The sequence below is a fragment of the Physeter macrocephalus genome, chromosome 16 (genome assembly GCF_002837175.3).
Source record: "Physeter macrocephalus isolate SW-GA chromosome 16, ASM283717v5, whole genome shotgun sequence".
Lineage (NCBI taxonomy): Eukaryota > Metazoa > Chordata > Mammalia > Artiodactyla > Physeteridae > Physeter > Physeter macrocephalus.
Window position 1 is genome coordinate 69,467,686 of NC_041229.1, and position 24,494 is coordinate 69,492,179.

General features: G+C 47.0%; 1 protein-coding gene across 1 annotated transcript in view; it reads left to right on the forward strand.

Annotated features, from left to right (window-relative positions):
* Positions 1-24,494, forward strand: part of INSC (INSC spindle orientation adaptor protein) — a 124,488-nt gene that overhangs the window by 21,665 nt on the left and 78,329 nt on the right. The window contains exon 2 of the mRNA XM_024118906.3: positions 11,675-11,775. Coding sequence (XP_023974674.1) covers positions 11,720-11,775 — 56 coding nt within the window. The 5' untranslated portion in view covers positions 11,675-11,719. The remainder of the gene's footprint in view (positions 1-11,674; positions 11,776-24,494) is intronic.

Here is a 24,494-nt window from a genome sequence, read left to right on the forward strand (position 1 = left end):
CCTTTGCATTGGGTTTCTGACCTTCTAGACCACTATTTTATTGTTTCCCTAGCCCCTAGGCTTTGTCCCTTGTCTGCAATACCCCACACCTACATGGAACAGAAGCTTAGGGAATACAGCATTCAGCAGATATTCTCAGGGCAAAAACTGCCTTCAACTCTTGCTTGTTATTCTTGGTTCCTGCTTTTGCTTTCCTTTTGGTTTCTCCAGATTTCCTACATTTTTGCCAGCTAAGTGATACATTTTAAAAACATCTTTATCAATCCTTTAAAATTCTTCTTATGAAGAAGTATTTTAGGATATATGTTGTACCATATTGCTGTACATAAAATTCCTGTGTGAACTTTCTCTATAAGAAGAGAAATCAATTATCAAGTAAAAATCAGATGCTAAAACATAGTGGCATAGTATGGATTTCCTTAAAGAGAGGGGAGAGTCGTTACCCTCACTCAACTTACTACCTATGTACCGTAGCAAATTATTGAACCTCTGGATCTTCATTTCCATGTCTTCAAAATGGGGTAATAGTAGTACTAATTATTTTGAAATTTTTTTGAGAAATAAATTAACTTATAAAAATAACCTAGACGTGTACTTGACATACAGTTAAGTGCCCAATACCATATTTCATTAAATTTAAAATGCCACAGATTGTAAGATGCCCTGTAACTTCATTAAAAAGAAAACATGCTTTCAATTAAACTATGACACAATGCAAAGATGCCATTGAGTGAAATTATATCCCAATTTCATACGTTAAAATATGAAAAAAATGCATCTTAGAACCATCTGACAATACTAAATTTTGGCTCTTATTATGAATGGATACATATGAGCAAAGACTACAGTGATTGAGAAATGGAACCTTAGTCTCAATTGATAGGACTTTAAATGTTTGTAGGTATTTATTTCATTCTACCATTACCTCATCAACTTCTGGACTCTGGCTGTATTGTGCATTAATTAGAGCCCGTGTCCAGAAGGCTAATTGTCAGTAGACAAACACAATATTCTACCATCTTCTCCAAGACTGAGGAAGAAGGGGAAAAACATATTTATTGAGAGACCTCTGTGCCTAGCACACTTATGAGTGACTTAAATATCATATTTACTTTAATTTTCACAATTAGGTTAATTAAGATTAGTTGGTGCAACAAACAACCCCCCAGATATTAGTGACTTAGCACACTATGTTTATTATTTTTTTTATTTTATTTTTTTTTTGCGGTACGCGGGCCTCTCACTGTCGCGGCCTCTCCCGTTGCAGAGCACAGGCTCCGGACGCGCAGGCTCAGCGGCCCTGGCTCACGTGCCCAGCCGCTTGGCGGCATGTGGGATCCTCCCGGACCGGGGCACAAACCCATGTCCCCTGCATCGGCAGGCGGACTGTCAACCACTGCGCCACCAGGGAAGCCCCTATGTTTATTTCTTGCTTACTACACGGACTGATATGGGTTGGGTGACTCTACTTCGAACTGTGATTCAGGACTCATCTTCTTCCATCTTTTGGCTTTGCTATATTGGCCTTTCCAGATGCTCTGGCATCACTCAGGATACAGAAAGGGGAAGAGAGAGGACCAGGAAGAAAGCATACCTTTCATTACAATATGATTTAAAAAAATTTAAGACATCAGAGTTTGATTTATTCCTAGTAACTTGTTGGAGGAAGAAATTACTATAGGTTAGGGTGGTTGGAGGCCTCCCAGATGAAGTAGGATTAAAGCTGAGTCCTGAAACATTGATATTACTTAGAGATAGAAAAAGAGAGTTGAGGAGATTTCAGTCTGGATGTGCTGGAGTGGCATGACCAATGCGTAGAATTACGGAGGAGTAAGATGTTTTTGGAGAACCATGAAACACTCTCTTGGGGAATGACTAACATTTATTGAGCTCCTACTCTGTGCTAGACACTGTGTAAAGTACTGTTCAGGTGCTACTGTGATATATGGCTTCCTAAACATAATTGAGCCTCAATAAGACAGCATTCTACTAATGGGCTGTTTTTCATGTTTGACCCACTCCGTGCCCCAATTAATTAATTCAGATAATCATATTTGGAACATGTGGTCCAAGTACCCGACACTCCACCCTCACATAGAGGATTCTTTATCTGAGGACGTTATGATAATGACAGTAGGATTTGTTGAGAATGACTGTGTTGTGCTCTCACTCTGGGTTATTCTATTACAGTCAGTGGCCCTAGAATGGGTTCTCGTTCCCTGTCTTTTTTTCCTTTTCATTAGTGAGATGCTGAGAACCCTTTGCCATTGTGGCTGAGCCAAAGTTCTGGTTCAGTCTGGACTCTCCTTCAAATGTTCCACACTACTTGAGTCACATAGGGTATGAACTGGGATCTTAATTGTTTCTTCATGGCCAATGTTACTGATTATAGAAAATGTCTTAGTGTCGTTGTTTGTGCTTATTCAAAGCATGGTCTCTATGTATGAGGTCTTTATCAAATCTCCTCCATGGGAGGCTTTTCTTCTTCTCAATATATGTGATATATCCTGCTTTTTAATCCCCTTTAGTGTGAAGCAGCTCTTTGGGCCCAAGGTCTGGGTAGGAAATGGATCTTTCCTTAGGCACAAAGATAGATATCATGAGACTTCCTGTGTGACATCTTTAACTTGTCTCCCTGGCTCAAAGTAGTTATGGTATTGTTATTTTACTTGCTCTTATAAGCATCATGCAGGGTACATGATTGTATGTGATTCTTACAACAACCCTGAAAATAGATTCAATTCCCATTTTCCAGATGAAGAGGCTGAAGGTCAGAGAGCCCTAGTAAGAGACAAAACTGGGATTGGGATCCCAGACCTGAGCTTTTGGATTTCCGTAACCTCATCATGCTACTTTCCAGATGTTATTGAGTAACCTCCAGTTTGGAGGATTTGAGAAGGAAATAAAATCAGAGAAGGTCGGACTATCATGGTTGTTGATGTAGCACTATGGTCTGCTCATGGCTTTAGAAGTAAGAGAAAATGACATTTGTGAAACTGCAAAAGAGTGTACCCTTTTCTCTCTTCTGTCCTCTTTCCCAAGGGTATATAGACCCCCCTCAAGCTGGGTCCTCATCATGACTCAGAGAGGGAAATAGCTTGCCCAGTGTGACCTCTGAGCGTGATTTATGAAACAGGATGTATCCAAATTTTCACCACATTGGAGCTATTCAATTTTCTCTAATGGCCTTTATCTGAGAGTTATGTCTATTCGTGGCAGCCACGACCAGTAAGTCATTAGCTTAAAGTATACTGATTGTTAATTTTAGCATCCTGGGCCCTGGGCCCAGTGAGAGAGGACTCTTGCTTTTGCGAATTGAAGCTAAAGAACATTCGAGCAGTTGGCTGACATTTACATCAGGAAAAGTTAGAAAGAAGGGATAGTTGAAAAGTTAATGAGTAAGAAGCAGTTGACTAGCTGGACATAGTTCAGGAGGTGGCAGAATGGCCTCCGTTTGGCTGCCTCTCTACGGGTACTGTTTTCACCAGAAGAGAAATGGAACCAATCTTTATATCAAGCACCCCTGGGTGCCAGGTACTTCATATATGTGATCTTACTGATCTGCACAGCAGTGCCATGAGGAAGGAACCATCACTTCCATTTCAACCTTATGATATAGGAACCCCACTTTACAGATAAGGAAACCTACTACCCAAGGTCACACAACTAATAATTGATGGAGTTGGGATTTGAACCTCGGCAGTCTGCATTCTTAACCAACAGAGGTCTGGATGGTGGTGGCCCAAAGGCCCAGCCAAGCCTGCCTCAGGGGCCGCATACCACTTAAGGTCTTGGAGGTCTGGGGGCACCACCAAGCCACCTCTGGGGGCTTGGTGCTCCTCTCATGGGCATGTGGGGTGTCAGAGCCCTGGCGCTGGGAAGGGCCCACCTTGAGTCACAGGATGGGGGCATCCATGGCTTTCCTGGATCCAGGAGCCTGGACCACCCTACAGGAGTGTCTCTCACGCTCCTTCAAGGGAGGCTGCTGGGGGTTGGCTTTGACAAGTTGGAGCCATTTGGGGGATGGGTGGTCATGTTAATCAGGGACTGGGACACATGGGCCTCAGCCAGGAAAGCTTGATGGGACTCTTTTTCCTCCAACCTTTGGGGACTCATGGGCACCTCTGAGTCAACCTGCCTGTCCCATTCCAAGGCTGAGCTGAATCAGACTAGGAATCCCTGGAACTTCCCTGTTTACTGTCCATTCCCCTTTGCTTGGTAATCATAGCAAAGGAGAGAGAGCAGGTGTAATTATTTCTGTTTTACACATGGAGAACTGTGGCGCCATTGATTTCCTAGGGTAAATCGCTCTGAACCTGGATGGGTCTCTTCAGACTCTTAACAGGCATAGCCTTCTTTGGATTTCCCATGGGAGGAGTTTATGGGGGTGAGGAGACCTGGGTGCAGGCCCCAGGTGTAGCTCAGCTTACTGTGTGACCTCAAGCAGATTTATCCCCCTCTCTGAATGTCTCTCTATCTGTCCATGCTGACCTCTCTGTGCTTCAGTTTCCTTGTCTGAAAACTGGGGACAATAATAGTAACTTACTTCATAGAGTTATTTTGAGGATTAACTGTAAAGCATTTAGAACAGTGCTTGACACACAGCACCTAATGAGTGTTTCTCCCTCAACTCCTCCTCATTTTTGTATTATTATTATTATTATCATTATTATTATTATTATGAGGGAGTAATCGCTAATGCTTCCTATTAGTTCTAATACCCTAAGATTATGATGTGAGCTCCTCCAAGAAGGCTGCCTGGATTTTGGCTGGCAGCTATGGTCTTACCCCTGTCAAGTTCATGGACATGTTCGTGCATATGGGATTCCTGTTACTTTCCAGGTACGGGCTGGAAAGTAGATGTATCCAGTTAATCAGGTGGAGGCTTGGGATCTTGTCTGTGCTTTACTGAAACTATTCTGGCCCCAGAATTGAGGAGCAGGGCTGAGGTCTGTGTGGGCCCCCTCTGCCTGATGCACAGTCCTCCTGGGCTGTCCATCCAGGCTTTTCAGGGCCTGAGGGGACAAGGCTGGCTCTGTGAGCCCTGAGGTCTGTTCTGCCTACTTGCTGGGCTCCTTCGTCTGACAGCTGTGAGGGGCCCTTGGGGCCTCCTCCAGGGAGCCAGCGCTCTCTATATTTCATGAGGCTCGGTCCATTCAGCAGGGCTGGGTGGCAGCCTGCTTGGTTTCTTGCATCTCCCCTGGGAATAAGCGTTTTTAAAGTATCTGATCACTGCAGGAGGCTGGCCGCCACAGCTGTCAGTACTGAAGTATCTCTGATGACTATTGCCACCCATGGGAGACAGGTCACACAGAGGCCCGGAGAGGGAGTGAGGAGGGAGGCCCATTGTCGTTACTTCACAAAGCTCACTGCATCCCTCCTTTCCACCCCCATGTCCCCACCTCTCCAGCTCTAGGGCTTTCGGGGTCCCCCGGGAGATTGTATTTGTAAATGAACTCTGGCTGCTGGTCTCATTCCCTGAGGCCCACCCACCCCACTGTTCACCATGGGAGCTGAAATTCCACTCTGATTATTTCACTCTCCTGCTCAAACACCTTCAGTGGCTCCCATCATCCACAGGATAGAATCTAAAGAATCAGTTCCTTTTGTATATAGGACTGTAGAGGCACCTTCCCTCCAGCCCCTGGGAGAGTCCCTAACACCTGCTCCATTTTCTGGTCTCCTTGCTATGGCTCACACTGCTCTCCTGACACTGAATGTCCTTGTCCCATCCTCACCCGGCAAAATCCCACCCTGCATTTAAGACTCACCTCCTCTAAGAAGTCTGGACTATTCTCCAGCTGAAAGTGACCAATACTTTTTCTGTATTTCCATGCCACTGGGATAGCTTTCTCTGAACTCTACCACCAGCGCAGAGGGCTCCAGCCTTCTGGAAACACTTGCAGTTCCCCAAACTTACCATGCTCAGGATTCTGTGCCTTTTGCACGCCCTTCCCTCTGCCAGCACAGACTTCCTTCCCACCCCTTCTCCTTCCCTTATTCCCACATTCTTCTCTCAGCTTTGGGAGCATGTCCTGAGAAACCTTCCATGACCCCTCCCACCACCTTCCACTCTCACCTACTACTGCTTGGAGGCCCTCTGGACCTCCCTTAGCATCCCCTTGGTTATACCTGTTGTGGTAGTTTCCGTGCAGCTTTGGGACTGTCTGTTGGTACACCTGTCTGTCTGGAGAACCTGATTAGCATGGAGCTGGGGGTAGGGAGAGAGGCTGCCCAGGGGTACCACCAGACAGGGAGGACTGCAAAAACTCAGGAGAGGCAGGTGGCTTTGTCTCATGGGTGTTAGGAAGCAGAGCCCTTTCCACGCAATGTGTATGGTTGCAAAAGGCCCTCCGACCTTTGTCTCACTGAATTCTCTGAACAGCGTGGTGGAAATAGGTACCTTTGTCTTCGGTTTCCCAGTGCGGAAGCTGAAGTTCCTTCAATAAGAACTCACCTAGTCAATCAACAAGTGTTAATTGATCTGATTGTTATGTACCAGGCGCTGTGTCAGGAAGGGAGTGGGGTGGTGGGAGTGGGGAGGAGATACAGCGGAGAGCAGGTCAGACCTAGCGCCCACCCCTGGGATGATCCTCAAGGGAGAAAGACGTTAAGCACTAATTTCACAGTGAATTGTTTAATTATAATTGTGATAAATTCCATGGAGGAGAAATAATGAGGGGGTAGGGTATTGTATGATGAGGGACTTGACTGAATCCCTGGGTCGGTGCCTCTCCTACCCTCCCCCCCAGCCCCCTTCCCCAGCTCCCATTCCTCTCTCTATTGCTGCTGCTGGAGCTTAACTGCTTTCCACGATATTTGCTGTTCTGCTCCCGTTGACAGCCCTAATGGTTTCTGCAGATTAAACAATCCCAGCCCTGTCTTGAGCTGTACTCGGCTTGGCCCATTAGACAACGGCAGAAGCCGCCCTTGCTCCTGGTTCTAATTGAATAATTTACTGTAAATAGCCTTCATTTCCTCCAGAGCCCAAGCTGGCTCCTTAGCCAAATGGAGGTGAGCAAGGGCTGCCTCTAATGGGATGCAGGAGCAGAAACGAGCAGTTGTCCCAGCAGGCATTGAATTAAATCAGAGACACTTAAGGCTTCAAGTCTTTCTTGAAAACGAGCCACTCCTGGTAGGGAGACACAGCCAAGAGCCCTGCAGAACCCAGGCTGCCAACTCCGGGGTAGGATTTCCAATGAATTAGGAAGGCCCTTGGGCTGGGGGTGGAGGTGATGGAGTTTCCTCTTTCCTGCTCACTCCTGCAGGTGTCCTTTTCACCTCTCTCATGGGCAAGGTAGCATCTCTGCCTGAGATATATTTCTCAGCTCTTCCTTCCATGAGGAAGTATACTCCCACTTTGAGGATAAGGGAGTGTTATGAGTGATCCCATTTAATGCTCATGAGGCTCCTAGGAGGCAGGAATAATCAGAGGAACCACATTCATGAGTGTTGATGCTTTTCCCAAGGTCATGTACTTATCAGGCACAGAATCAGGATTTGAATCCAGATCTACCAGACTCCAAAATTCAAGTTCATTCTGCATTCCCAGTGAGGACAGATGGCATGGGGCAGAGGGGTTACCTTGAATTCATTCTTGGTTTCCTGACATGCTGAGCAGCTTTGGAGGGGTTCTACTCTCTCTGCTCAATAGGAGGAGTCTGGCTTAAGGCAGTGGGAGGGGGCAGCCACCCAGCACGCTTGAAACAGGTCTCTCTACAAAGCTGGTGACACTTTATTTATTTTTAACATCTTGGTTGGAGTATCATTGCTTTACAGTGGTGTGTTAGTTTCTGCTGTATAACAAAGTGAATCAGCTATACATATACATATGTCCCCATATCTCCTCCCTCTTGCATCTCCCTCCCACCCTCCCCATCCCACGTGGCCCTCTAGGTGGTCACAAAGCACCGAGCTGATCTCCTTGTGCTACGCGGCTGCTTCCCACTAGCTGTTTTCCATTGTGTAGTGCATGTATGTCCATGCCTCTCTCTCCCTTCGAAAGCTGGTGACACTTTAGGCTTTAGCTGGGACTGTGGCTTCCCATCCCCTGATCCCTTTAGGACCCATAAGTCTGTCCTTACGACTCACCAAAGGAACCAACCAATGAGCAACAGGAGAGACGCCCCCACTGTCTGTGCCCCTCTTCCTCCCACCATTTGGGTGCAGTGTTTGGATGCTTCATTTTTTGAGCACTGTTCTGTCCTCTGGCTGTGTCACTGAGGTCCGACACTTAATGAAGCTGAAGGACTCATGGTTTTGGAGGTGGGAGCAGTGGGAGGCGCTGGTGAGAGGGAAGAGGGCTCAGCTGTGTGTGAAGGGTAGGGGCTGGGTGTTGCCCCCATGGAATGGAGTCAGGCTTCCTGTTAGCAAATGCTGGACCTGTGTCACTTTTGTTGCTCTTATCATCTTCACCTGCTCCAGCACCTCATCTCCCCTCTGATCGTAAAACCTGGATACCAGTCCTCCGTCACCTACCAGCTGTGTGATCTGGGGCAGTGCATGTAGTTCCACTGAATTTCAGAGGTTTCATCTGCAACAAGGGGATGATGATAGTATTAAATGAGTTAAGACTATATGAAGCATTTAGAACAGTGCCTGGCACATAGTACACACTCAAAAAAATTAGCAATTATTATTATTATTCTTTGCACTTTTATAACATCAGCCAGATTAACTCTTGATAGTCCCTATCTCACCTTCCAGATTTTCTCTCTTACCTGTTCCCCATACCTAGTGAATATGAGCTGTGGCTCCTCTGAGAGCTAATCTGATTCCCAATCCCAGCTTCAACCATGTAGGTGCACAGTCCCACACTGAGCAAGATGGGGTTTCAGACATCCAGGAGTTTGTCCCATTGAGGGAAAGAGGCATAAATAATACAGTCTGTGCATAGGGCAGTGATACACGTGCAGCCCAGATGTCCCCAAGAGGGCTCTCCAGCCTCTGGGAACACGTGCAGTCACATGAACCAAGGGTTTGTTAGCAGGCAGCCTCCACTGGCCTAACTGCTGGGAAGCTGTGGATGAAATGGAGGCATGAGGACATCTCAGCCGGATGTTTTAACAAAATCAAGATATATTAGGTTTATTGCATCCCCCTCAGCTGAGAGCCCAGCGGTTGCTAATGAAAAGGTAGAAATTGTTGGAGCATGATTTGTTCCATCTGGGTTCTAGCTGGCTTCTCCCTGATGGGCTCACAGGCCAGCGATTAGGAATCTGTTCTAGAATTTCGTGGTCACCAAGATGTGTTTCTGGAATCTACCTCTTGGAAAATCAGAATATTCTCCTGCATTCAGGGACCCTTTCTCAGGGTCCCCCAGATACAATTTGATCAGATCCAGGAGGTCCTCCAATATTCTAGGGTGTGCTCACAGAATCCTAACTTGTTCACACTTTAAAGGGCCTTGGAACTTCCTGTGTCCTCAAACTTTCCTTACTGTCACTTGCCTTAAGCTTATTCCCTCTTCAGCCTTTTTGCTCTGCCCCCTTTCTTCTCCATGATGAAGATGGAGCTAAAATAAGATCTGCTTGCTCACTGAGCTCTGATCACGTCAAAGCATTCACTCTGAGATGGTGGTATTTCCCTTTTTGGTTCTTTCATCAAACACATTGAAAACGGAACAAATACCTCATCTTGTTGTTTCCAGCTTTTTTCTTTTGTGCCGTTCTCTTCAGGCTGCTGACTCACTGGGTTCCAAAAATATACCTTCTCAATAATGAAAATAATGAAAGTAATAAAAATCGTGATATCCTGATGATAAAGAGTCCTCAAGGAGCACTGTTATTGTGCTAGGTGCTTTACATGCTGTACCTAATTTTCTGCATCTCCCCTGGCAAAGCTGACCACGGGGCTGAACACAGCGCAGACTCTCAGGACGTAATAATAACTATTTATTTAGCTCTCAATCTGGCCTGACACTTCTGCATTCCTGATCTTATTTCATTGTTATAATAGCCCTGTAAAACAGATATTATTATTCTCAGCTGCAGATGAAGAATTAGGGCTCAACATAAATGTATTAAAATTTCATTCCACTCATTATTTCTACAGACATATCTAGTGTTTGTTAAGTGCCCAGCCCTTGAAACCAAGTGGTCCCTGCCCTCCAGGGTCTCACAGTCTAGTGGGGTCTGCAGAGCAGGGAACAGGCAGTGACAGTGAGTCTCTGGAATGATCTAAAGCCCTAGTTTATTCTGGGCTTCTTCCTCCCTATACTTTTCAGATTCACATTTTTTGTCTTTTATTCCAAGCATCACAAGGGGTACTTTATGTCCAGCCACATCACTGTTAATTAAAGTCCTCCTCTGTTCTTTTCTCATAAGGGTCACTTTTAATCATAGTGTAAGAGTTTAATTTTTCTGGGCTTGAATTGCTGCCCTCCTCAGCTGTATCCTCCCACAAGTTCATACTTGTGTTTTCTCTGAATGTCTTGAAATCTGCTGTCCTCAAGCTCAGGATATGACAAGTGACAGACAACCATCTCTTGACTATTGCTTTACCCAGGCAAAGGTGACAGAATCTCCATTTTCCTCAAGGAGGACTTCTTCATTGGCTTGGAGAAAGAGGTGGCAGAGAGGGAAGAATGGGAATGGGATGGCGAGGCAGGAGACAAACAGGTGGGCAGCTGATTTTATGGAGGAAGAAGAACACTGTTGTCTTGGTCTAACCTATGAGGCACAGGCAAGCCAAGTGGGTGCTCAGTGCTGGGACTGGAGGCCCCGGAACCTGGATCGCCTTTATCAGTTAGGCTGCTTTTGGGTATACTAAACCAAAATCCTCACTTAGACAAGAACTTTATTAGTTTACATACTAGGAAGCCCAGAGGTGGACCAGACTCAGCACTGGTTGATTCAGTGGCTCAGTGATCAAGAATGCAGGGTTTTTTCCTCTGTGTGCCTGCTTTCTTCTCCAGCTGGGTCCCCTCTTGATTGCAAGAGGGTCTCTAGCAGCAATGGAGCGACATGCTTCCTTGTTCAGGTCCAACGGGAGAGATACTATCTCATCTTGTGGCTGGCTTGCAGTTAAGGACAAAGTTAACTCTTCCGAGAAGCAATTCTGTCATGGCTCATTGGCTTTAATTGAGTCACATGCCTATTCCTAAACCAATTCCTGGCAGTTTGCGTGAAATTACATCAGCTAAAGTGGAATGGATTTGGGGAAGCAACCACCATGCCCATTACAGGGTCACATTTCCCAGGCATAAGCAAAGTGAAGAACCTAGGACTATGACAGTATATATTGATAGTTAGGGAATTAGCATAGAGAGTTGCCAGATTTAGCTAATAATACAGGATGCCCAGTAAAATGTGAATTTCAGGTAAACTCTAAACTTTTAAAGTATGAGTATGTCCTATGCAATATTTGCTAGTCTGTGTGTCCCAATATTTGGTGCAAAGCAAAATGGGTTAGGTATGTGTTGGGCCATGAGACATAAGAAAAGATTCTAGGGGTTCCTAGTGGGCTAGGGGCTTAGACTCAAGATCAGACCTGAGCCCTGCATTGCTTGTGTGAGGATAGTGGAGTATAAACTGGTTCAAACAGCAGAGGAGGGCCAGGGGGCCTTCCCTCCACACCTGAGATGACTCCCTGTGGCCAGGATTTGGGAGAGAAAATGATTGCTCCTCCTCACTCGGGGGCCCCTCGTTGACCCCATCCTGCCTTCTCTTTCCAGGGCCCCGACCGCTGTGGGCAGGCTTTGCTGCAGATTGGTGTCAACATGATGGCGCTGCCTGGAGGCCGCCACCTGGACTCCATCCCCCTGCCGGGTCAGCGGTAAGTCCCACTGCTGTGTCTCAGGGCCAGGCCTGCCCCATCTGGACTCTGGCTGAGGGCCCAGCCCCAAGATCCTGAGGTTTGCAGGTGGCCCCTTGTCTCTGTGCACTGTGCTGGGGAGGAGGCTTAGGACAAGGTATCGGGGATGCCACAGTCACTCAGCAAATACAAATGGAACTGGGCCCTGGGGCACAGAGGAGTCAGCCACATCCTGCCCCAAGGAGCTAGTTTAAGATCCAGGCAGACAATGAAGCAAAGAGTCAAGTGAAGTGTGCTGCTAAGATAGGGAACCCCAGAGGCAGCTCTGGATCCTGCCAGGGCCAGGAGGCTGGAGCCACTGGAGGAAGTGGCCTCTCTGAGCCTCTTGGAAGAGGTCAGCCTACCTTTAGGTGGCTTTCTCTCAGAGCACCAGGGAGAGGAGTGGGCACAGAGCTGATCCTTGGGAAACACTTGTTGCCCTGAGCGGCGGTGTGGGGAGGGGGAGGGAGGAATACACTGAGCAGCAGGTGAGGCCCGGATGATGAGCTGAGAAGGAAAGACCTGAGGCTCTAGAGCTGCCTTCACACGGGTGAAAGGGATGGGGAAGCAGGTGTAGATCTGACACGACTGGTCCTGGAGGCCTGAGACAGAAGCAAAGGTGGAGGCACCAGGGCAGCAAATCTATGATGACCAACTGTCCCGGTTCGCCTGGGACTGTCCTGATTTTGGCACTGAGATTCCTGTGTGCCTGGAAACTCCTGGGTCCTGGGCAAACTGGGGTGGTTGGTCCCTCTAATGCAGGTTTGATCTATGGAGGAACTTTGCAGTCTGAGTGCCCAAGCCTCCAACTTAGCCCTTCATTTCTTGATCAGACATTTTGATGGGGATGTTTCGAGGCAGCAGAATCCAAGCAGCCCTTGCAAGGCCGTTAAATCGTTGTTTTGTTCTGTAGTGTTTTGCTTTAAATATATTATGGTACCACTACCATCTAATCTCTACTAACCCCTCACCTGAATTGCAGTGGGCATTTCTATATTGTTTCTTTGATTTTTGAGTATTATTTTTTAATCAGAAAAGAGTGGAACCATTCTAGATGAAGAGGAATCTTAGTCCTTCCATCACCTGTCCTGCCCAGGTAGTAGGTTGGAAACTGTGTATCCAGATGGGCAGCAGCAGCTGTGGCAATAGGGCTTTGGGACACCTCCACAGAACTCATGCGTGTTGGGATGGTCAGACCAGAGGCTGTGCTGGGGGTGGGGAAGCTGTCATCACAGGGATGTGTAGGACAGTGGTTAGGAGTTGGGACCCACTCCTCCACCCAAACTTGATTCTTGGTTCTGCTACTTATTAGCTGTGACCTCGGGCTTCAGTTTATTGATCTATGAAATGGAGATATTTATCCTTACATCATCGGGTTGTGATGAGACTTTATAAAGATGTATAAAGATATATAAATCACCTGCCTGAAACATAGAAACTGCTCTATCAATGTTAACTTCTTCTTTAAATAAAGAGTAAGTCCCCAGACTAGAGAATATGGAGCCAAGGTAGATCACATCCTGGCACTCTTTCAGCCCCTGGGAACCGCTGATCTCTCTCTTCCAAGCTCCTCAGAACTTTTAAAGATAAATTTAAATTACATAAAAATGATTTAGGAATCAGATCATTATTCTTTTGGAGTCAGTCAGGACAGGTTTTCTAACTGATATTGTACAGTAAATACCTTGGGAGGAAAACACCAGACTAATATGGTTCCACAAACACTGCAACCTGCAAAAATGTTTGTTCAGAATGTCTTCAGCCTTACAATTCTGTTAGAGCAGGGCAGGCTGCAGAGAGAAGGTGGTATTTCCTTTAATATAGTCATAGCCTGGCACTGCCAGGGCAGACCTCCCCAGGATATTGGGGGAATAGAATCCTATTAATCCTCTACCACCCTGTTCATCGTCTGTGTTCTAGAGGCATGTGAATGAGCTACATTCACAGCGGAGGCTCATGTGTATTTACAGGATGTCAGAGGGGTTCATTTGTCCAATCTGATGCCACATTGTGGGCAGACAATAGCAGCCACCTCTTCTTTCCTCTTGTTCCAATCTGTAGAGGCCTCTCTCGTGGGAAATAGCACCGTGGTTATTGTCCCCAGATAAATAATTAATGCTGGATAATTGACTTCTTTTTGTTGTGTTCCACTGAGGCTGAATTTCACTCTGGAGTGCGATCGCTCACCTCAATGTACAAAATAAATAAATATGGTCAAGTTGTGTGGGATCATCTCACAGCCTGGGTGAATCATGTGGGTTAGGCCTTTGGTGTTTGAGATCCTTACGGGTAAATAAAATCAAATAGGGCTTTTCTAGGTGCAGGCTCCTGGAAGAGGACAGAGGGCAGGGGGCAACCGAGTCTGAGGCCAGGGGTTGGGACCCTGAGCTGAATTGCTGTGGGCGATAGGAGAGTGTGTGATAGTTCTGTCAACACTGACTGTGTCTGAATCTCCTGGGAGGTTTTCGTATTTAAAAATAATAAAACAGACAAGCCGAAGAACAAAACCCTACTCTTGGAAACTTTAATGTGGGAACTCTAAGTGGTTGAAAGCATATAGTACTTGGAATCAGACTTGGGCTCAAATCCCAGCTCCACTTCCTATCAGCTGTGTGACCTTGGCTGCTGCCTAACCTGTCTGAGCACCAGCTTTATTGTCTGTAACAGGGCGTCAGTCCTAAGTGCTTTAAAAGGTCGTGTAAGTGCCGGGGTCCAGGAAGGAGGGTCTCTCTAGGCCTCAGGGTGCCAACCCACACGTCACCAGGCCATCCCTGTGACACTAACACACCCCTCCTCCCTCCCTCCCTCAGCAGTGGAAACCCTCGCAAGCTCAGGTTCAGATACTTCCCTGGAGGTTCACAGACTTACCGGTGGGATTGAAGGGGACAGGGGATCAGCACTCTTGGCAGCAGGAGACTGTGGCTGCTGTGTCTCTAGCTGATCTTTGCTTTCTTCTTGCGTCTCTGGGCTTCCATCTTTGTGTCTGGTACATTGATTCCCTCCATTGGCTCTGGGCTGGGTGGTAGTGGTGCTGGGACCCAGCCACGGTGGTCTGGGTGTTGCCACCTGTCTGCCTGCTCCCAGGGTTGTGCTTTCCACCATCATAGCGTAGCCCTCATCTTCTGCAGGGATCCTGATGGCCCAGTCCTTTGATTTGACTCTCTCTATGGAGAGGTTCCTACAGGGTGGGCTGGAGGCCAGTCTGAGGGATGCACACAGGGCCACATCCAGACATGTCCTCCCTCTTCCTCCCTCCCTTCCTCCCTCTCCCTTCCCTCCCTCCCTCCCTCCCTTCCTTCCTTCCTTCCTTCCTTCCTTCCTTCCTTCCTTCCTTCCTTCTCTCCTTTCTTCCACTACTTCTCTTACCCACAGATCAAGCTGGGACACTGACATTTTCTCTCTGGTTTCCTGCCAGTGAGGGTGGGAATACTGATGAAAGGACTGGGCTTCACTAACCCCCATAACAAAGTTGGCTCACTCTCATCCAGCATTCGCTAAAAGCTGGATGCTTTTACACATAACAACTCAGTCCTCATGCTAGCCCTTGTGTATACTTATTATTGTCTCTATTTTGATAATGAGGGCATCATAGTTTAGGTCCTCTGGGAAGCAGCCATTGAGATGGAGTTGAGATTTCAAGATGCTTATTAGGGAGTGCCTTTGGGATCAACACCTGTGAAAGGGAGAGGAAGGAAGCAGACCTGGGCAGGGAGAGCTGGGGAGCTGTGATGCCTGCTTGATGACGACTCAGCTGACCTCACAGGGACCTTTGGGATCAGAGTTGTTCATTGGCCAGAGTGGCCAGAACCTTCATATCCCACCTTGATCTGTCATTGGAGTGTGTGGGCAGGCATGACCTCAGGTGAGGTGCCTCTGAGGCAGTATCTGGGGGGCCTGCCAGCTGGGGACAACAAGTCCTTCCTTGAGGGGGGAATCTGAGGGGCACATACAACGTCCATCCCATGAGGAAATAAGCCTTGAGGAGTTTAAGTCACCTACTTGTCCAGGACAGGCTGACAAGGATCAGAGCAGAGATACATGTTCCCAGATGGTGCTTGAACATGAGTGCCGGCCAGCGTTCTATCCTGGCTATCTTTTCCACGATGTTCTTGAGCGCATTGCACAAGCAAATCATTCACTCATTCAGGTAGTCGTTTATTTACTAGGCTTCCACATAATTTCTCAAAATATGTATTGAGTGCAGATCATGTGCTTTGTATGGGGCTTGTGTGCTTAAGGACATGATTGTGATCAAATACGGCGTGGTCCCTTCCCTTGTGGAACTCACTAATTTATCTCTTGACTTGATCAGGCCTGGTTTTGTAGCAAGTATGCAACCTGGGGCTTTTATTTGGGATGTCTCACTGTGAGGGAATCTCTTTCTCACAATGTTTCTGTTCAGCCTGGAGTCTGAGACGAGCCAGGGCTGGATGCAGCTGCAGCTAGTGTCAGGCGGCCTCCTGGGTTGCCCCTGGCCTGCTGACGAGGACCCACCCAGCTTCCCTGAGCCAGTGGGGCTGTTGCAGCCCAGCCTGTCTCCAAGTAGATAATGGCTTGCATGTGTACACCCTTGGTCTGTGGCTGGTTTTCTGATGCTGGGCTGCTTTCTGGGCCTGCGGTGAAATGTGCAGACTGTAATTGTCAATGGGATAATTGGATATTTTTCTGTTGTTTAAACCGAAAGGAAGGCTAATCAAAGCTAGAATCATATTCCCTTCCTTCTCCCATCTCCCAAGAGAAATCCAGAGAAACACAGGGCGTGACCTTGTAAAGGCAGAGAGACAATGATTCAATAGATATTTTTAAGGGGAGAGGTTGGATTTAAATTCCCTTATGGTGCCAGGAACTGGGATCATAGAGGTATTCAATGTTGTTGCTGGAAGTTTCCTCAGAGCTCCCTGCATTATAAGATAGGGAAATTGAGGCCCAGAGAGGGAAATGGAGCTGCCATAATACTCTTCAGGCCCCCTCCCACCCTTTGGGGAGTCCTGCCTTTCTTGGGCTCTGTTTCTTAAGTCTATTCTCCCTCCTAGCCTCCAGTAAATTCTGGCAGCTCTGTGTCCTAGCCCCAGTGGAATCCTCTTGTTAGCAATGATCTGTAATAGTTATCAATTTCATTCGTTCACTCGTTCATTTGAATGAAATTTACTTCAGGCTAAGAACTTACTCTGGGCCAGGCCTTGAGTAGTACTATAATGAGTTATGTAAATGTCATCCTTCCTACTCAGTAGGGCCAAAGTCATTTCTGATTCATATTTGTGCTCCTTTGGTTAAAATGCACACAGAAGGAACTCAAAAACTGGTTGTTGAATGAATAAATGTTTAATAAATGTTTGAAAAATGACTAACAGCTGAGGAGTTTCAGGTGACTGTGAGAAATTTAATTCCATAGCTTGGATTTTGTTCCTTTCTCCAAGACACTCCCCTGTCTGTCTCCAGCAAGCTATTCTCATTCTTCATGGTGGAAAAGTGCCGGTTGGAGGGAAAGGATAAGCTAGGGTTTTACCTTGATTAATTTAAATACTGTTTCTGAATGGAAGTCAAAGATTTAACTGGTTGAAGGAGTCAGGCAGTTGGAGAGACATTTTTTTTCTTCTAAAGAATAGCGATTCAGAAATATTTTTAATCTTTTGCTTTAATTCATTGGAAAAAATGTCTCTGCAATTTCATCATTAAATGTCTTACAGGAGAGCACACTGTAGTGGGGAGCAGCAACCAGGGACCAGAGGCTGGCCTTTCTTCCATCCTGTCTTCCTTCCTCTCTTCCTTCCTTCCCAGCCCTGGCTCTATGCTAACCTGCTGTGTGTTCTCAGACAATCCTTTTCCCTTTCTGAGCTTCAGTTTCTTAATCTGAGAATGAGGAGGTAGGCAAAAGTTTCCCCAGGGACCCTTTTAGCTCTAACTTCTAGAAGTCTGTGAGTGAGTTTTGGATAGTCTTTCCTTTTCTGGACAAAAGTATCCCACTTTAGTGCCTCAGGGCTATGAAAGAATCTCATTGACCAAAACAAACAGGGTCTTATTCCTTCCAACGAAACTCATAAAGAGGTTTAGTGTTGGCCTTGTAGCTGGGATGAAAATTGTAAGACATTTTAGTTTGGGAGCCCCTTCCAGCATTTGAGGGTGTGCCCTGTTCAGATTTTATAGAAGCGCCGTGGTACAGCCTGGAGAAGTGCTCTTCTCCAGGGAAGGGGATAGTGCACCCTGCTTTGCTAGGTTATAATACAGATAAATCCACGAAACCTAGCACTCCAACATGTTCTTGATTTGAAGTTCTTATTTTTGACTGAATTAATTCCACCCCTCTGACTACTCTTAGCAACTTGCCATCTTCCCAACATGTGGTTCCTCTCCTCCACTGCTTTGCACAGGTTGTTTCTTCTGTCTGAAATCCTATCACCTTCCAGCTCTGCTTCTTCTCCTGGTGAACTTGAAGGCATCCTTCCAGTGTTGGCGTGGGAAGCTTTCTCAGATACCCTAGTTTGAGCTGAACATCCTTTCTGTGCTCTCAAAATTCTTTCTCCTTTCTTCAAAACGCCATAGGGAGCATACTGAACCATAATTGCTTATTTACAATCATTCATTTATTCATTCAGTAAATGTTTATTGAGTGCCTATGATGTGCCAGGTGCTGTGCTAGGTGGAGAGATTATGTCTCACTGTAATAGAAGGTCCTGCCCTCTTGGAGATCATATTCTTACCATCTCTCCTTTATAATCCCAACACCTAGCCCAATACCTTGGCCCACTGGGGTGCTCAGTAAAGTTTGGAGGCCATTACCAAGTGTTCTTGGCATAGAAATGTATTCTTACAGAAAACTCTCCACTTCACGCAGCAGGGGGAATAGAGTAAGGCAGAGAAATCCAAATTCCAGATTTTGAAGGAATAATTAAAGTTTCATTCTGAGTGAAAAGAAGTTAAAATGAACCAACAAGAATGTAGTCAGAGATTTCCATAAACTAATGACCCCCAATGTTTTGGGGAACTCTGGATGCCAGGCCAGCAGGATTATCTGGCAATGAGGAACTGGTATCAGCACCTGGGGACCAGGACATGGGTCTGCTGAACTGGGAAGAATCGTTCCCTCTGGCATCTGAAGGGTCAGACACAGCTACCTTCCCCCAGTGATGGGCTTTGAAGAATGAGGAGGGCAATCTAAGTGGCAAGAGCCGAGGCAGGGACAGTGAAGGGGTGGGGAGACCCTTCGCAGCCAGAGTCCTGAGAGGGTCACTCCCCACTCTGCACGGTCTCCCTGGCTTCCCCCTCTGGCAGTATTTCTGGTGCAAACTCGTCAGAGATCTGTGATGATGGGGCCAGTGGGCCAGTAGTTCTGTCCTGAATTTAAATAACACACACCCTGTTCTCTCCACGAAAGAAATAAGGCAAGAGTTTGAAAAACGACTAGACATACTGTAGTCTTTAAATGATCACCATCTTTAAAAAGGCATTGATAATCACATAAGGGAAGTCCAGCATAGGAGAAAGAGCCCCAGCTGTGGATTTGAGGGTGTGAATATCAGCTAAATTGCTGAAGACCATTAAAGAATATAGCATTTAGGTAAGACCAAGGTTCTGGTCTCAGACTGCATAGATTCTTGTTTCCACTTACCTACCATGAGACCTTGGCCAGGTCACTTCACCTCCCAAATCTCAGTTATGTGACCCTCATGGGATTGTTTTGAGAGTGAAGTAAGCATTAAGATTGGTTCTAGCATTTAGCACAGTGTCCAGAAAGTAATAAGCACTCAATCAGTTTTAACTTTATTATGACTATTAACAATGAGGTCTTAGACAAGTTAAGTAATGCCTCTAAGCCTCAGTTTCTACATCTGTAAAATGGGTTGGTAATCGCCAACCATCAAACCACTGTGAGGGCTGAAGGAGAGAGTTCTTGGTGCCCAGAGGTGCTCTACTGTTTGTAATTCTCCCTGCTTGCTGTGTGGGTAGTTAATTCCTTCTGATTTTAGACATATTTTAGGGAGCCCATTTTTTTCATACTGTAATGCCTTAGTATAAGACTATGCTCCTCCCTTCCCCCACCCCAACTCCACCCTGGATAATTCCAGCTTAAAATAATTTATCCAACCAGTATCCTGGTATGTGAAGATGATTGTGGTTACATCTGGCTTTATGTTTGGAATCTGCCAGGCTCCAGAAAACCCAGATTTGGGAGCTTAGTCACCTCTTTCCAGATGTCCAGGAAAGCCACCATCAGGGAGCAAGGAGCAGGGTGAATTGGGGAGTAGACATCTACCTCTCTCAGGCGCTCTTCCGGGTACTGGACAGGGCTTCTGTGAGCCCCATTCACTGTTTGGGATGCCCTCCCTGCCCCACAGGCAAGGGGGCATCTTCCCAGCATCAGGCTCAGATTCCAGCTCACTGTGGAAACAGAGGAAATCCAACCCTGGTCCTGGCCCCTGGCCCCTCCAGCTCCTTGGCTGGAGACCCTACAGGCTCCTGACTGCGGTGTTTTCCACCATGAAGGGCGTGTGACTCATTGCCAGTCCATCTGCTTTGACCTCAGTTTTCCATTCCTTCCTTTGTATGAGAAATCAGATCATCTGTACTTGCAATGGAAAGATTTCATGTATAGTGAGATGGCAGCTCCAAGTTCACGGCTGAGGATGGTTGAACCACTGGGAGTTGCGAGGTGCAGGGACAGCAGGCAGAGCCTGCCGCACAGCAAGAGCTGCCCTGTTTAACCAGATTTTTTATGTTGGGGTCAACCAGCAAATGCAGTAGGAAAGGTGGAGCCCTGAGAACCAGAGAGCTAATGACAGAGAATCTGATGAGCTATGCAATTATGTGATGCTCAGCACTAACGCAGTCCAAACCGTAAGGAGCCACAGTCCCTGGGCTCCAAAATTGAGAAAAACATCTCATTATGTGGCGGCACAGTGACGGCGTCTGGGAGTGGACCGGCTTGTGGCAGGGCTGTGCCGGCTTCACCAGGCCTGCTCTCCTCTCTGGGAAGGTGTGGGGCCTCTTTGAGGGACCCCTCTGTAGGGCCTAGACCCCACTTCTGCCGTGGCCTCGTGTATCCCACTTGTCATGGTGCATCACCATGAAACCAAGCAAAATGAAAACTAACTCCTTCCTGGATGGGTTTCCTATCTCAGTCAGGGCAGCACCAGTCACACAGACCAGAGACGGAGGAGCCAGCCTTGCTCCTTTCCCTCCTTCACCCTCGTATCTTCTCATCTCCCTCCCAGACCACCCACTTCTTCCTTTCCCAGGTCACTGCCTTAGTTCAGCCTCCTGTCCTCTCTCTGCTGTATAACCATCATTTCCCGACAGGTCACCCTCCTGTATGGTATTTAACTCACTCAAGTCCATTTTCTACTGAGTCTCTGCACAGTTGTGTCACTTCCCCGCTCTAAAATGTTTTGAGTGTCTCTAAATTGCCTTCAGGATTAAATCCAAATCCCTAATCATGGTATTCAAGGTCTTTGATCAACTGGTCCCTGTCTCTCTCCTTAGGCCCCTTCCTGGCCACCCCTCATAGGCCCCTGATGCTTGATTCCAGTGAAACTTCTGGTCGTATTACTATTTTTATGTCTCTAGGCATTTTTGCATTTATGTGGAAGTCCTTCTGTCCTTGTCATCCTGGCCAACTCCTCTCCTCTAAGAACCAGGGCAAATGTCATTTCCTTTGTGTACATATTCCCAGGCGAAGTCAGGCCCTCTGTCTCCTGTGATCCCAGACTCTCCTGCTCACAGCTTCTTGCTGGCAGTGTGGTGTTTAGTTGATACGAGGAGAGGCTCTGGGCTCTAGAGCATGGGTCTGAGTGATGGCTCCACCACTTACCCACCATGTGACCGCTCCCAACAGAAGTCTCCTTGTCTGTAAATGGGGGCAATAACAGTCTTCTCTCCCAGGGCTGTGAGGAGGATTAAGGAGTAATATATTGAGAGGGCTTAGAACACTGCCTGGATCATTGCTGGAACTCAACACATCGGCTACTGTTGTAACTGTGACCAGATTGGATTCTTGGTGCTTTCTTGCCTGTTCGGGGTCTTGCCTGAGCTGTGTGAGCACTGGGGTTTTCTCCTGTTCAGGTTTGTCCTCAGCTTCTAGAACAGGCTGGCGCTGAGAATGCACACAGAAAACACCAGGACATCAGGATGCATGTACTGGCTGCAGGACCTGGTGGGACAGGCAGCCGCTTCTGGCCTCTGCGTCTGGGGCTCTTTTGAAGCCAAATTCTAAGGATGCCTGGAGTCCGCCCACAACTGGGAATAGAGGACTCTTGGTCAGAGCCTGAGGCTGGGGATGGAGCGAGAGTGTGGTAGAGGAAGGGGGTCCAAGTGCTGGGGGCTGGAGGCTGATGGAGTCTATGGCAACGGTGTAGACCCGCTCTTGGAAACCCTCTAGTGGTGACTTCTGGACTCTCACCTGCCTTTTCCAGAATCCCGCAGAGGTACCAGGATGGCAACTGACATGTAGGATATGTGAATTCTCCTAAATGTTCCACTTTGGCAAATGAAAATACTCTCCTTAAAGTAAAGAGGAAAGACAAAGCTAAACCCTCTTTAGTCTACACATCAGGTCCTGTGTTACAGCCGTGAAACTTGAGGACAAGCAACGACTCAGCTCAGGCATGTGAGAATGCATTTATATCTTTACCTGACAGTACTAAACATGCCATCTGGACAGAACACGGCCTTTCATAATGCAGTTTAGAGTGGCATTTAAGGACATGGGGTCTAGAGTCTGATGGGCTGGGTTCCGAGCCAAACTTTGCCACTTACAAGCTGAGTGATATCAGATAGTTCATGTAAACCTCTCTAAGCTTCAGTTTCCTCATTTGTAAAGATAAGATGATTATAGTGGCCTGCTCTCAGGGTCACTGTGAGAACTGCATGAAGCCATCTCCTTGATAGTTGGCACAGGGCTCAGCCTCAATAAATGTTAGCAGTAATGATTATGGAGCTTATCTCAATAACCCGATGAGACGGTATGGCGGTACAGGTCATTGTTATTCCCATTTGATAGATTTTTAAACTTAATTCAGTTCCATAAATAGACACTGAGCATTTTCACTGTATCGGGCCCAGTGCGAGGGGAAGGATGCAGGGTAGGCCTGGTAGAGAGAAGCCCTGCCCTGCTTATGGTCTAGCAGATAAATAGGTAGTTAAATAATTGAGACCTGTGTCATGATGGGGGAAAGACAGGGTGCTCCAGACACATGGGACACATGGGACGTAAGCTCATCTAGGAGTCAGAGACACCTACTTCGGGAGAGACATTTAGTCCAAGATTCCAAGGATACGTAGGCATCAGCAAGGTGAAGAGGAGATGGGGAGAGAGGGGTCAGCATGTGCAAAGGCTGGGAAGCTGGAAGTCTCAGCAGAGGCACTTGAAAGAACTTGGTGAGGCTGAGACAATGGTTTGGGAATGAGGGGGAGAGCAGGTCAGGGAACTGAGGCTCAGAGAGGGCAAGCGTCACATGCAAGGGCACGCAGCTATTAAGAGGTGAAAGCGGGATGAGGACAGAGTGATGGATCCTCATCAGGTGTTTTTACTGTGAGTAGCATCATGCCGGCTCTCATATGTATACTGACAATGCGCGCACACACATGTGTCCTTTTTAGAGTTTCAAAAGTAAGTTTTTCCTGAGTTAATGGAAGGCCAGGGAGTACTAATAGTGTCTTCAAAATGCCAGAGTTTGATAAAGTTAACAAGACGGGTTGCTCCTGAGTCATCAGAGAGGAGGCAGCTGTGAAATGTGCACATGAAATTGGCTCCCTGGACTGGAGACAGTCACCTGGAGCCAAATTCATGTTCCCTGTCCTTCTGAAACAGAAACGACAGCACACTCATGGGTGCTGGACAGTCTGGGGAGGTAGCGAAGGCACAGGCTCTGGAGGCAGGCAGACCTGGATTGAGATCTAGACCCAGTCATTGATGAGCTGCAGGAAGCTATCTGAGCCTCACTTTTTCGTGTAAGACGGGGGATAATAAATAGCATTCTGTAACTGCAAGACAGATACTGTATGGGCAAGCACTTGATACGTGCCTGGCATGCAGAAGGTACTCAAAAAATATTTCCTTTATAGCATGCTTGGAACTATGCCAGATTTTTAAAATATTGATTTGTTAGGGTCTCCAAATCTCTTCCCTACCTTCAAGTCCTTGTATAGATTGCTGGAAGCCGAAACCTGGAGAAATGGACAGGACAAAGTGACTATAATGCCATTATCCATATCCCCTTCACAAATTACTCCCAGGTATTAGCTTCGAGGTGTATTAGTGGGCCAGCACTCCTGGGAATATCTGAAAAGTAGGATCAACTCTCTTACTGTGTTATACCGGACAGTTCAATTAACCAAAAATGTTATGGAACACATATGGCAAAAGGGGGTAGGATGAATAATGAAAATGGGGATTTCTGGGTAGTGATCTGAAAACTCTGTGCAGGGCTGCAGCTTGGAGCAGAGGGTCACTGCAGGGAACACGGAGAGACAGAGGCCATCCCCAGCACAATAGGTGATGCAGGAAACATCGTGCAGATTCATCGAAGGAGGGATTACTTACAAAAGCCTCAACGCATAAAAAGGCCTGTAATGCAGCTCAGTGTGGCTCAGAAGCAGGGCAATGAAAACACTGGAAGATTTGAACATGATCAGAGAAGCAACATTTCCTTTGGTCTCAGCTGGCTGGGTTTCACCAGTTCACCAGTGCCTTAGTGAAGAGAGGTGGG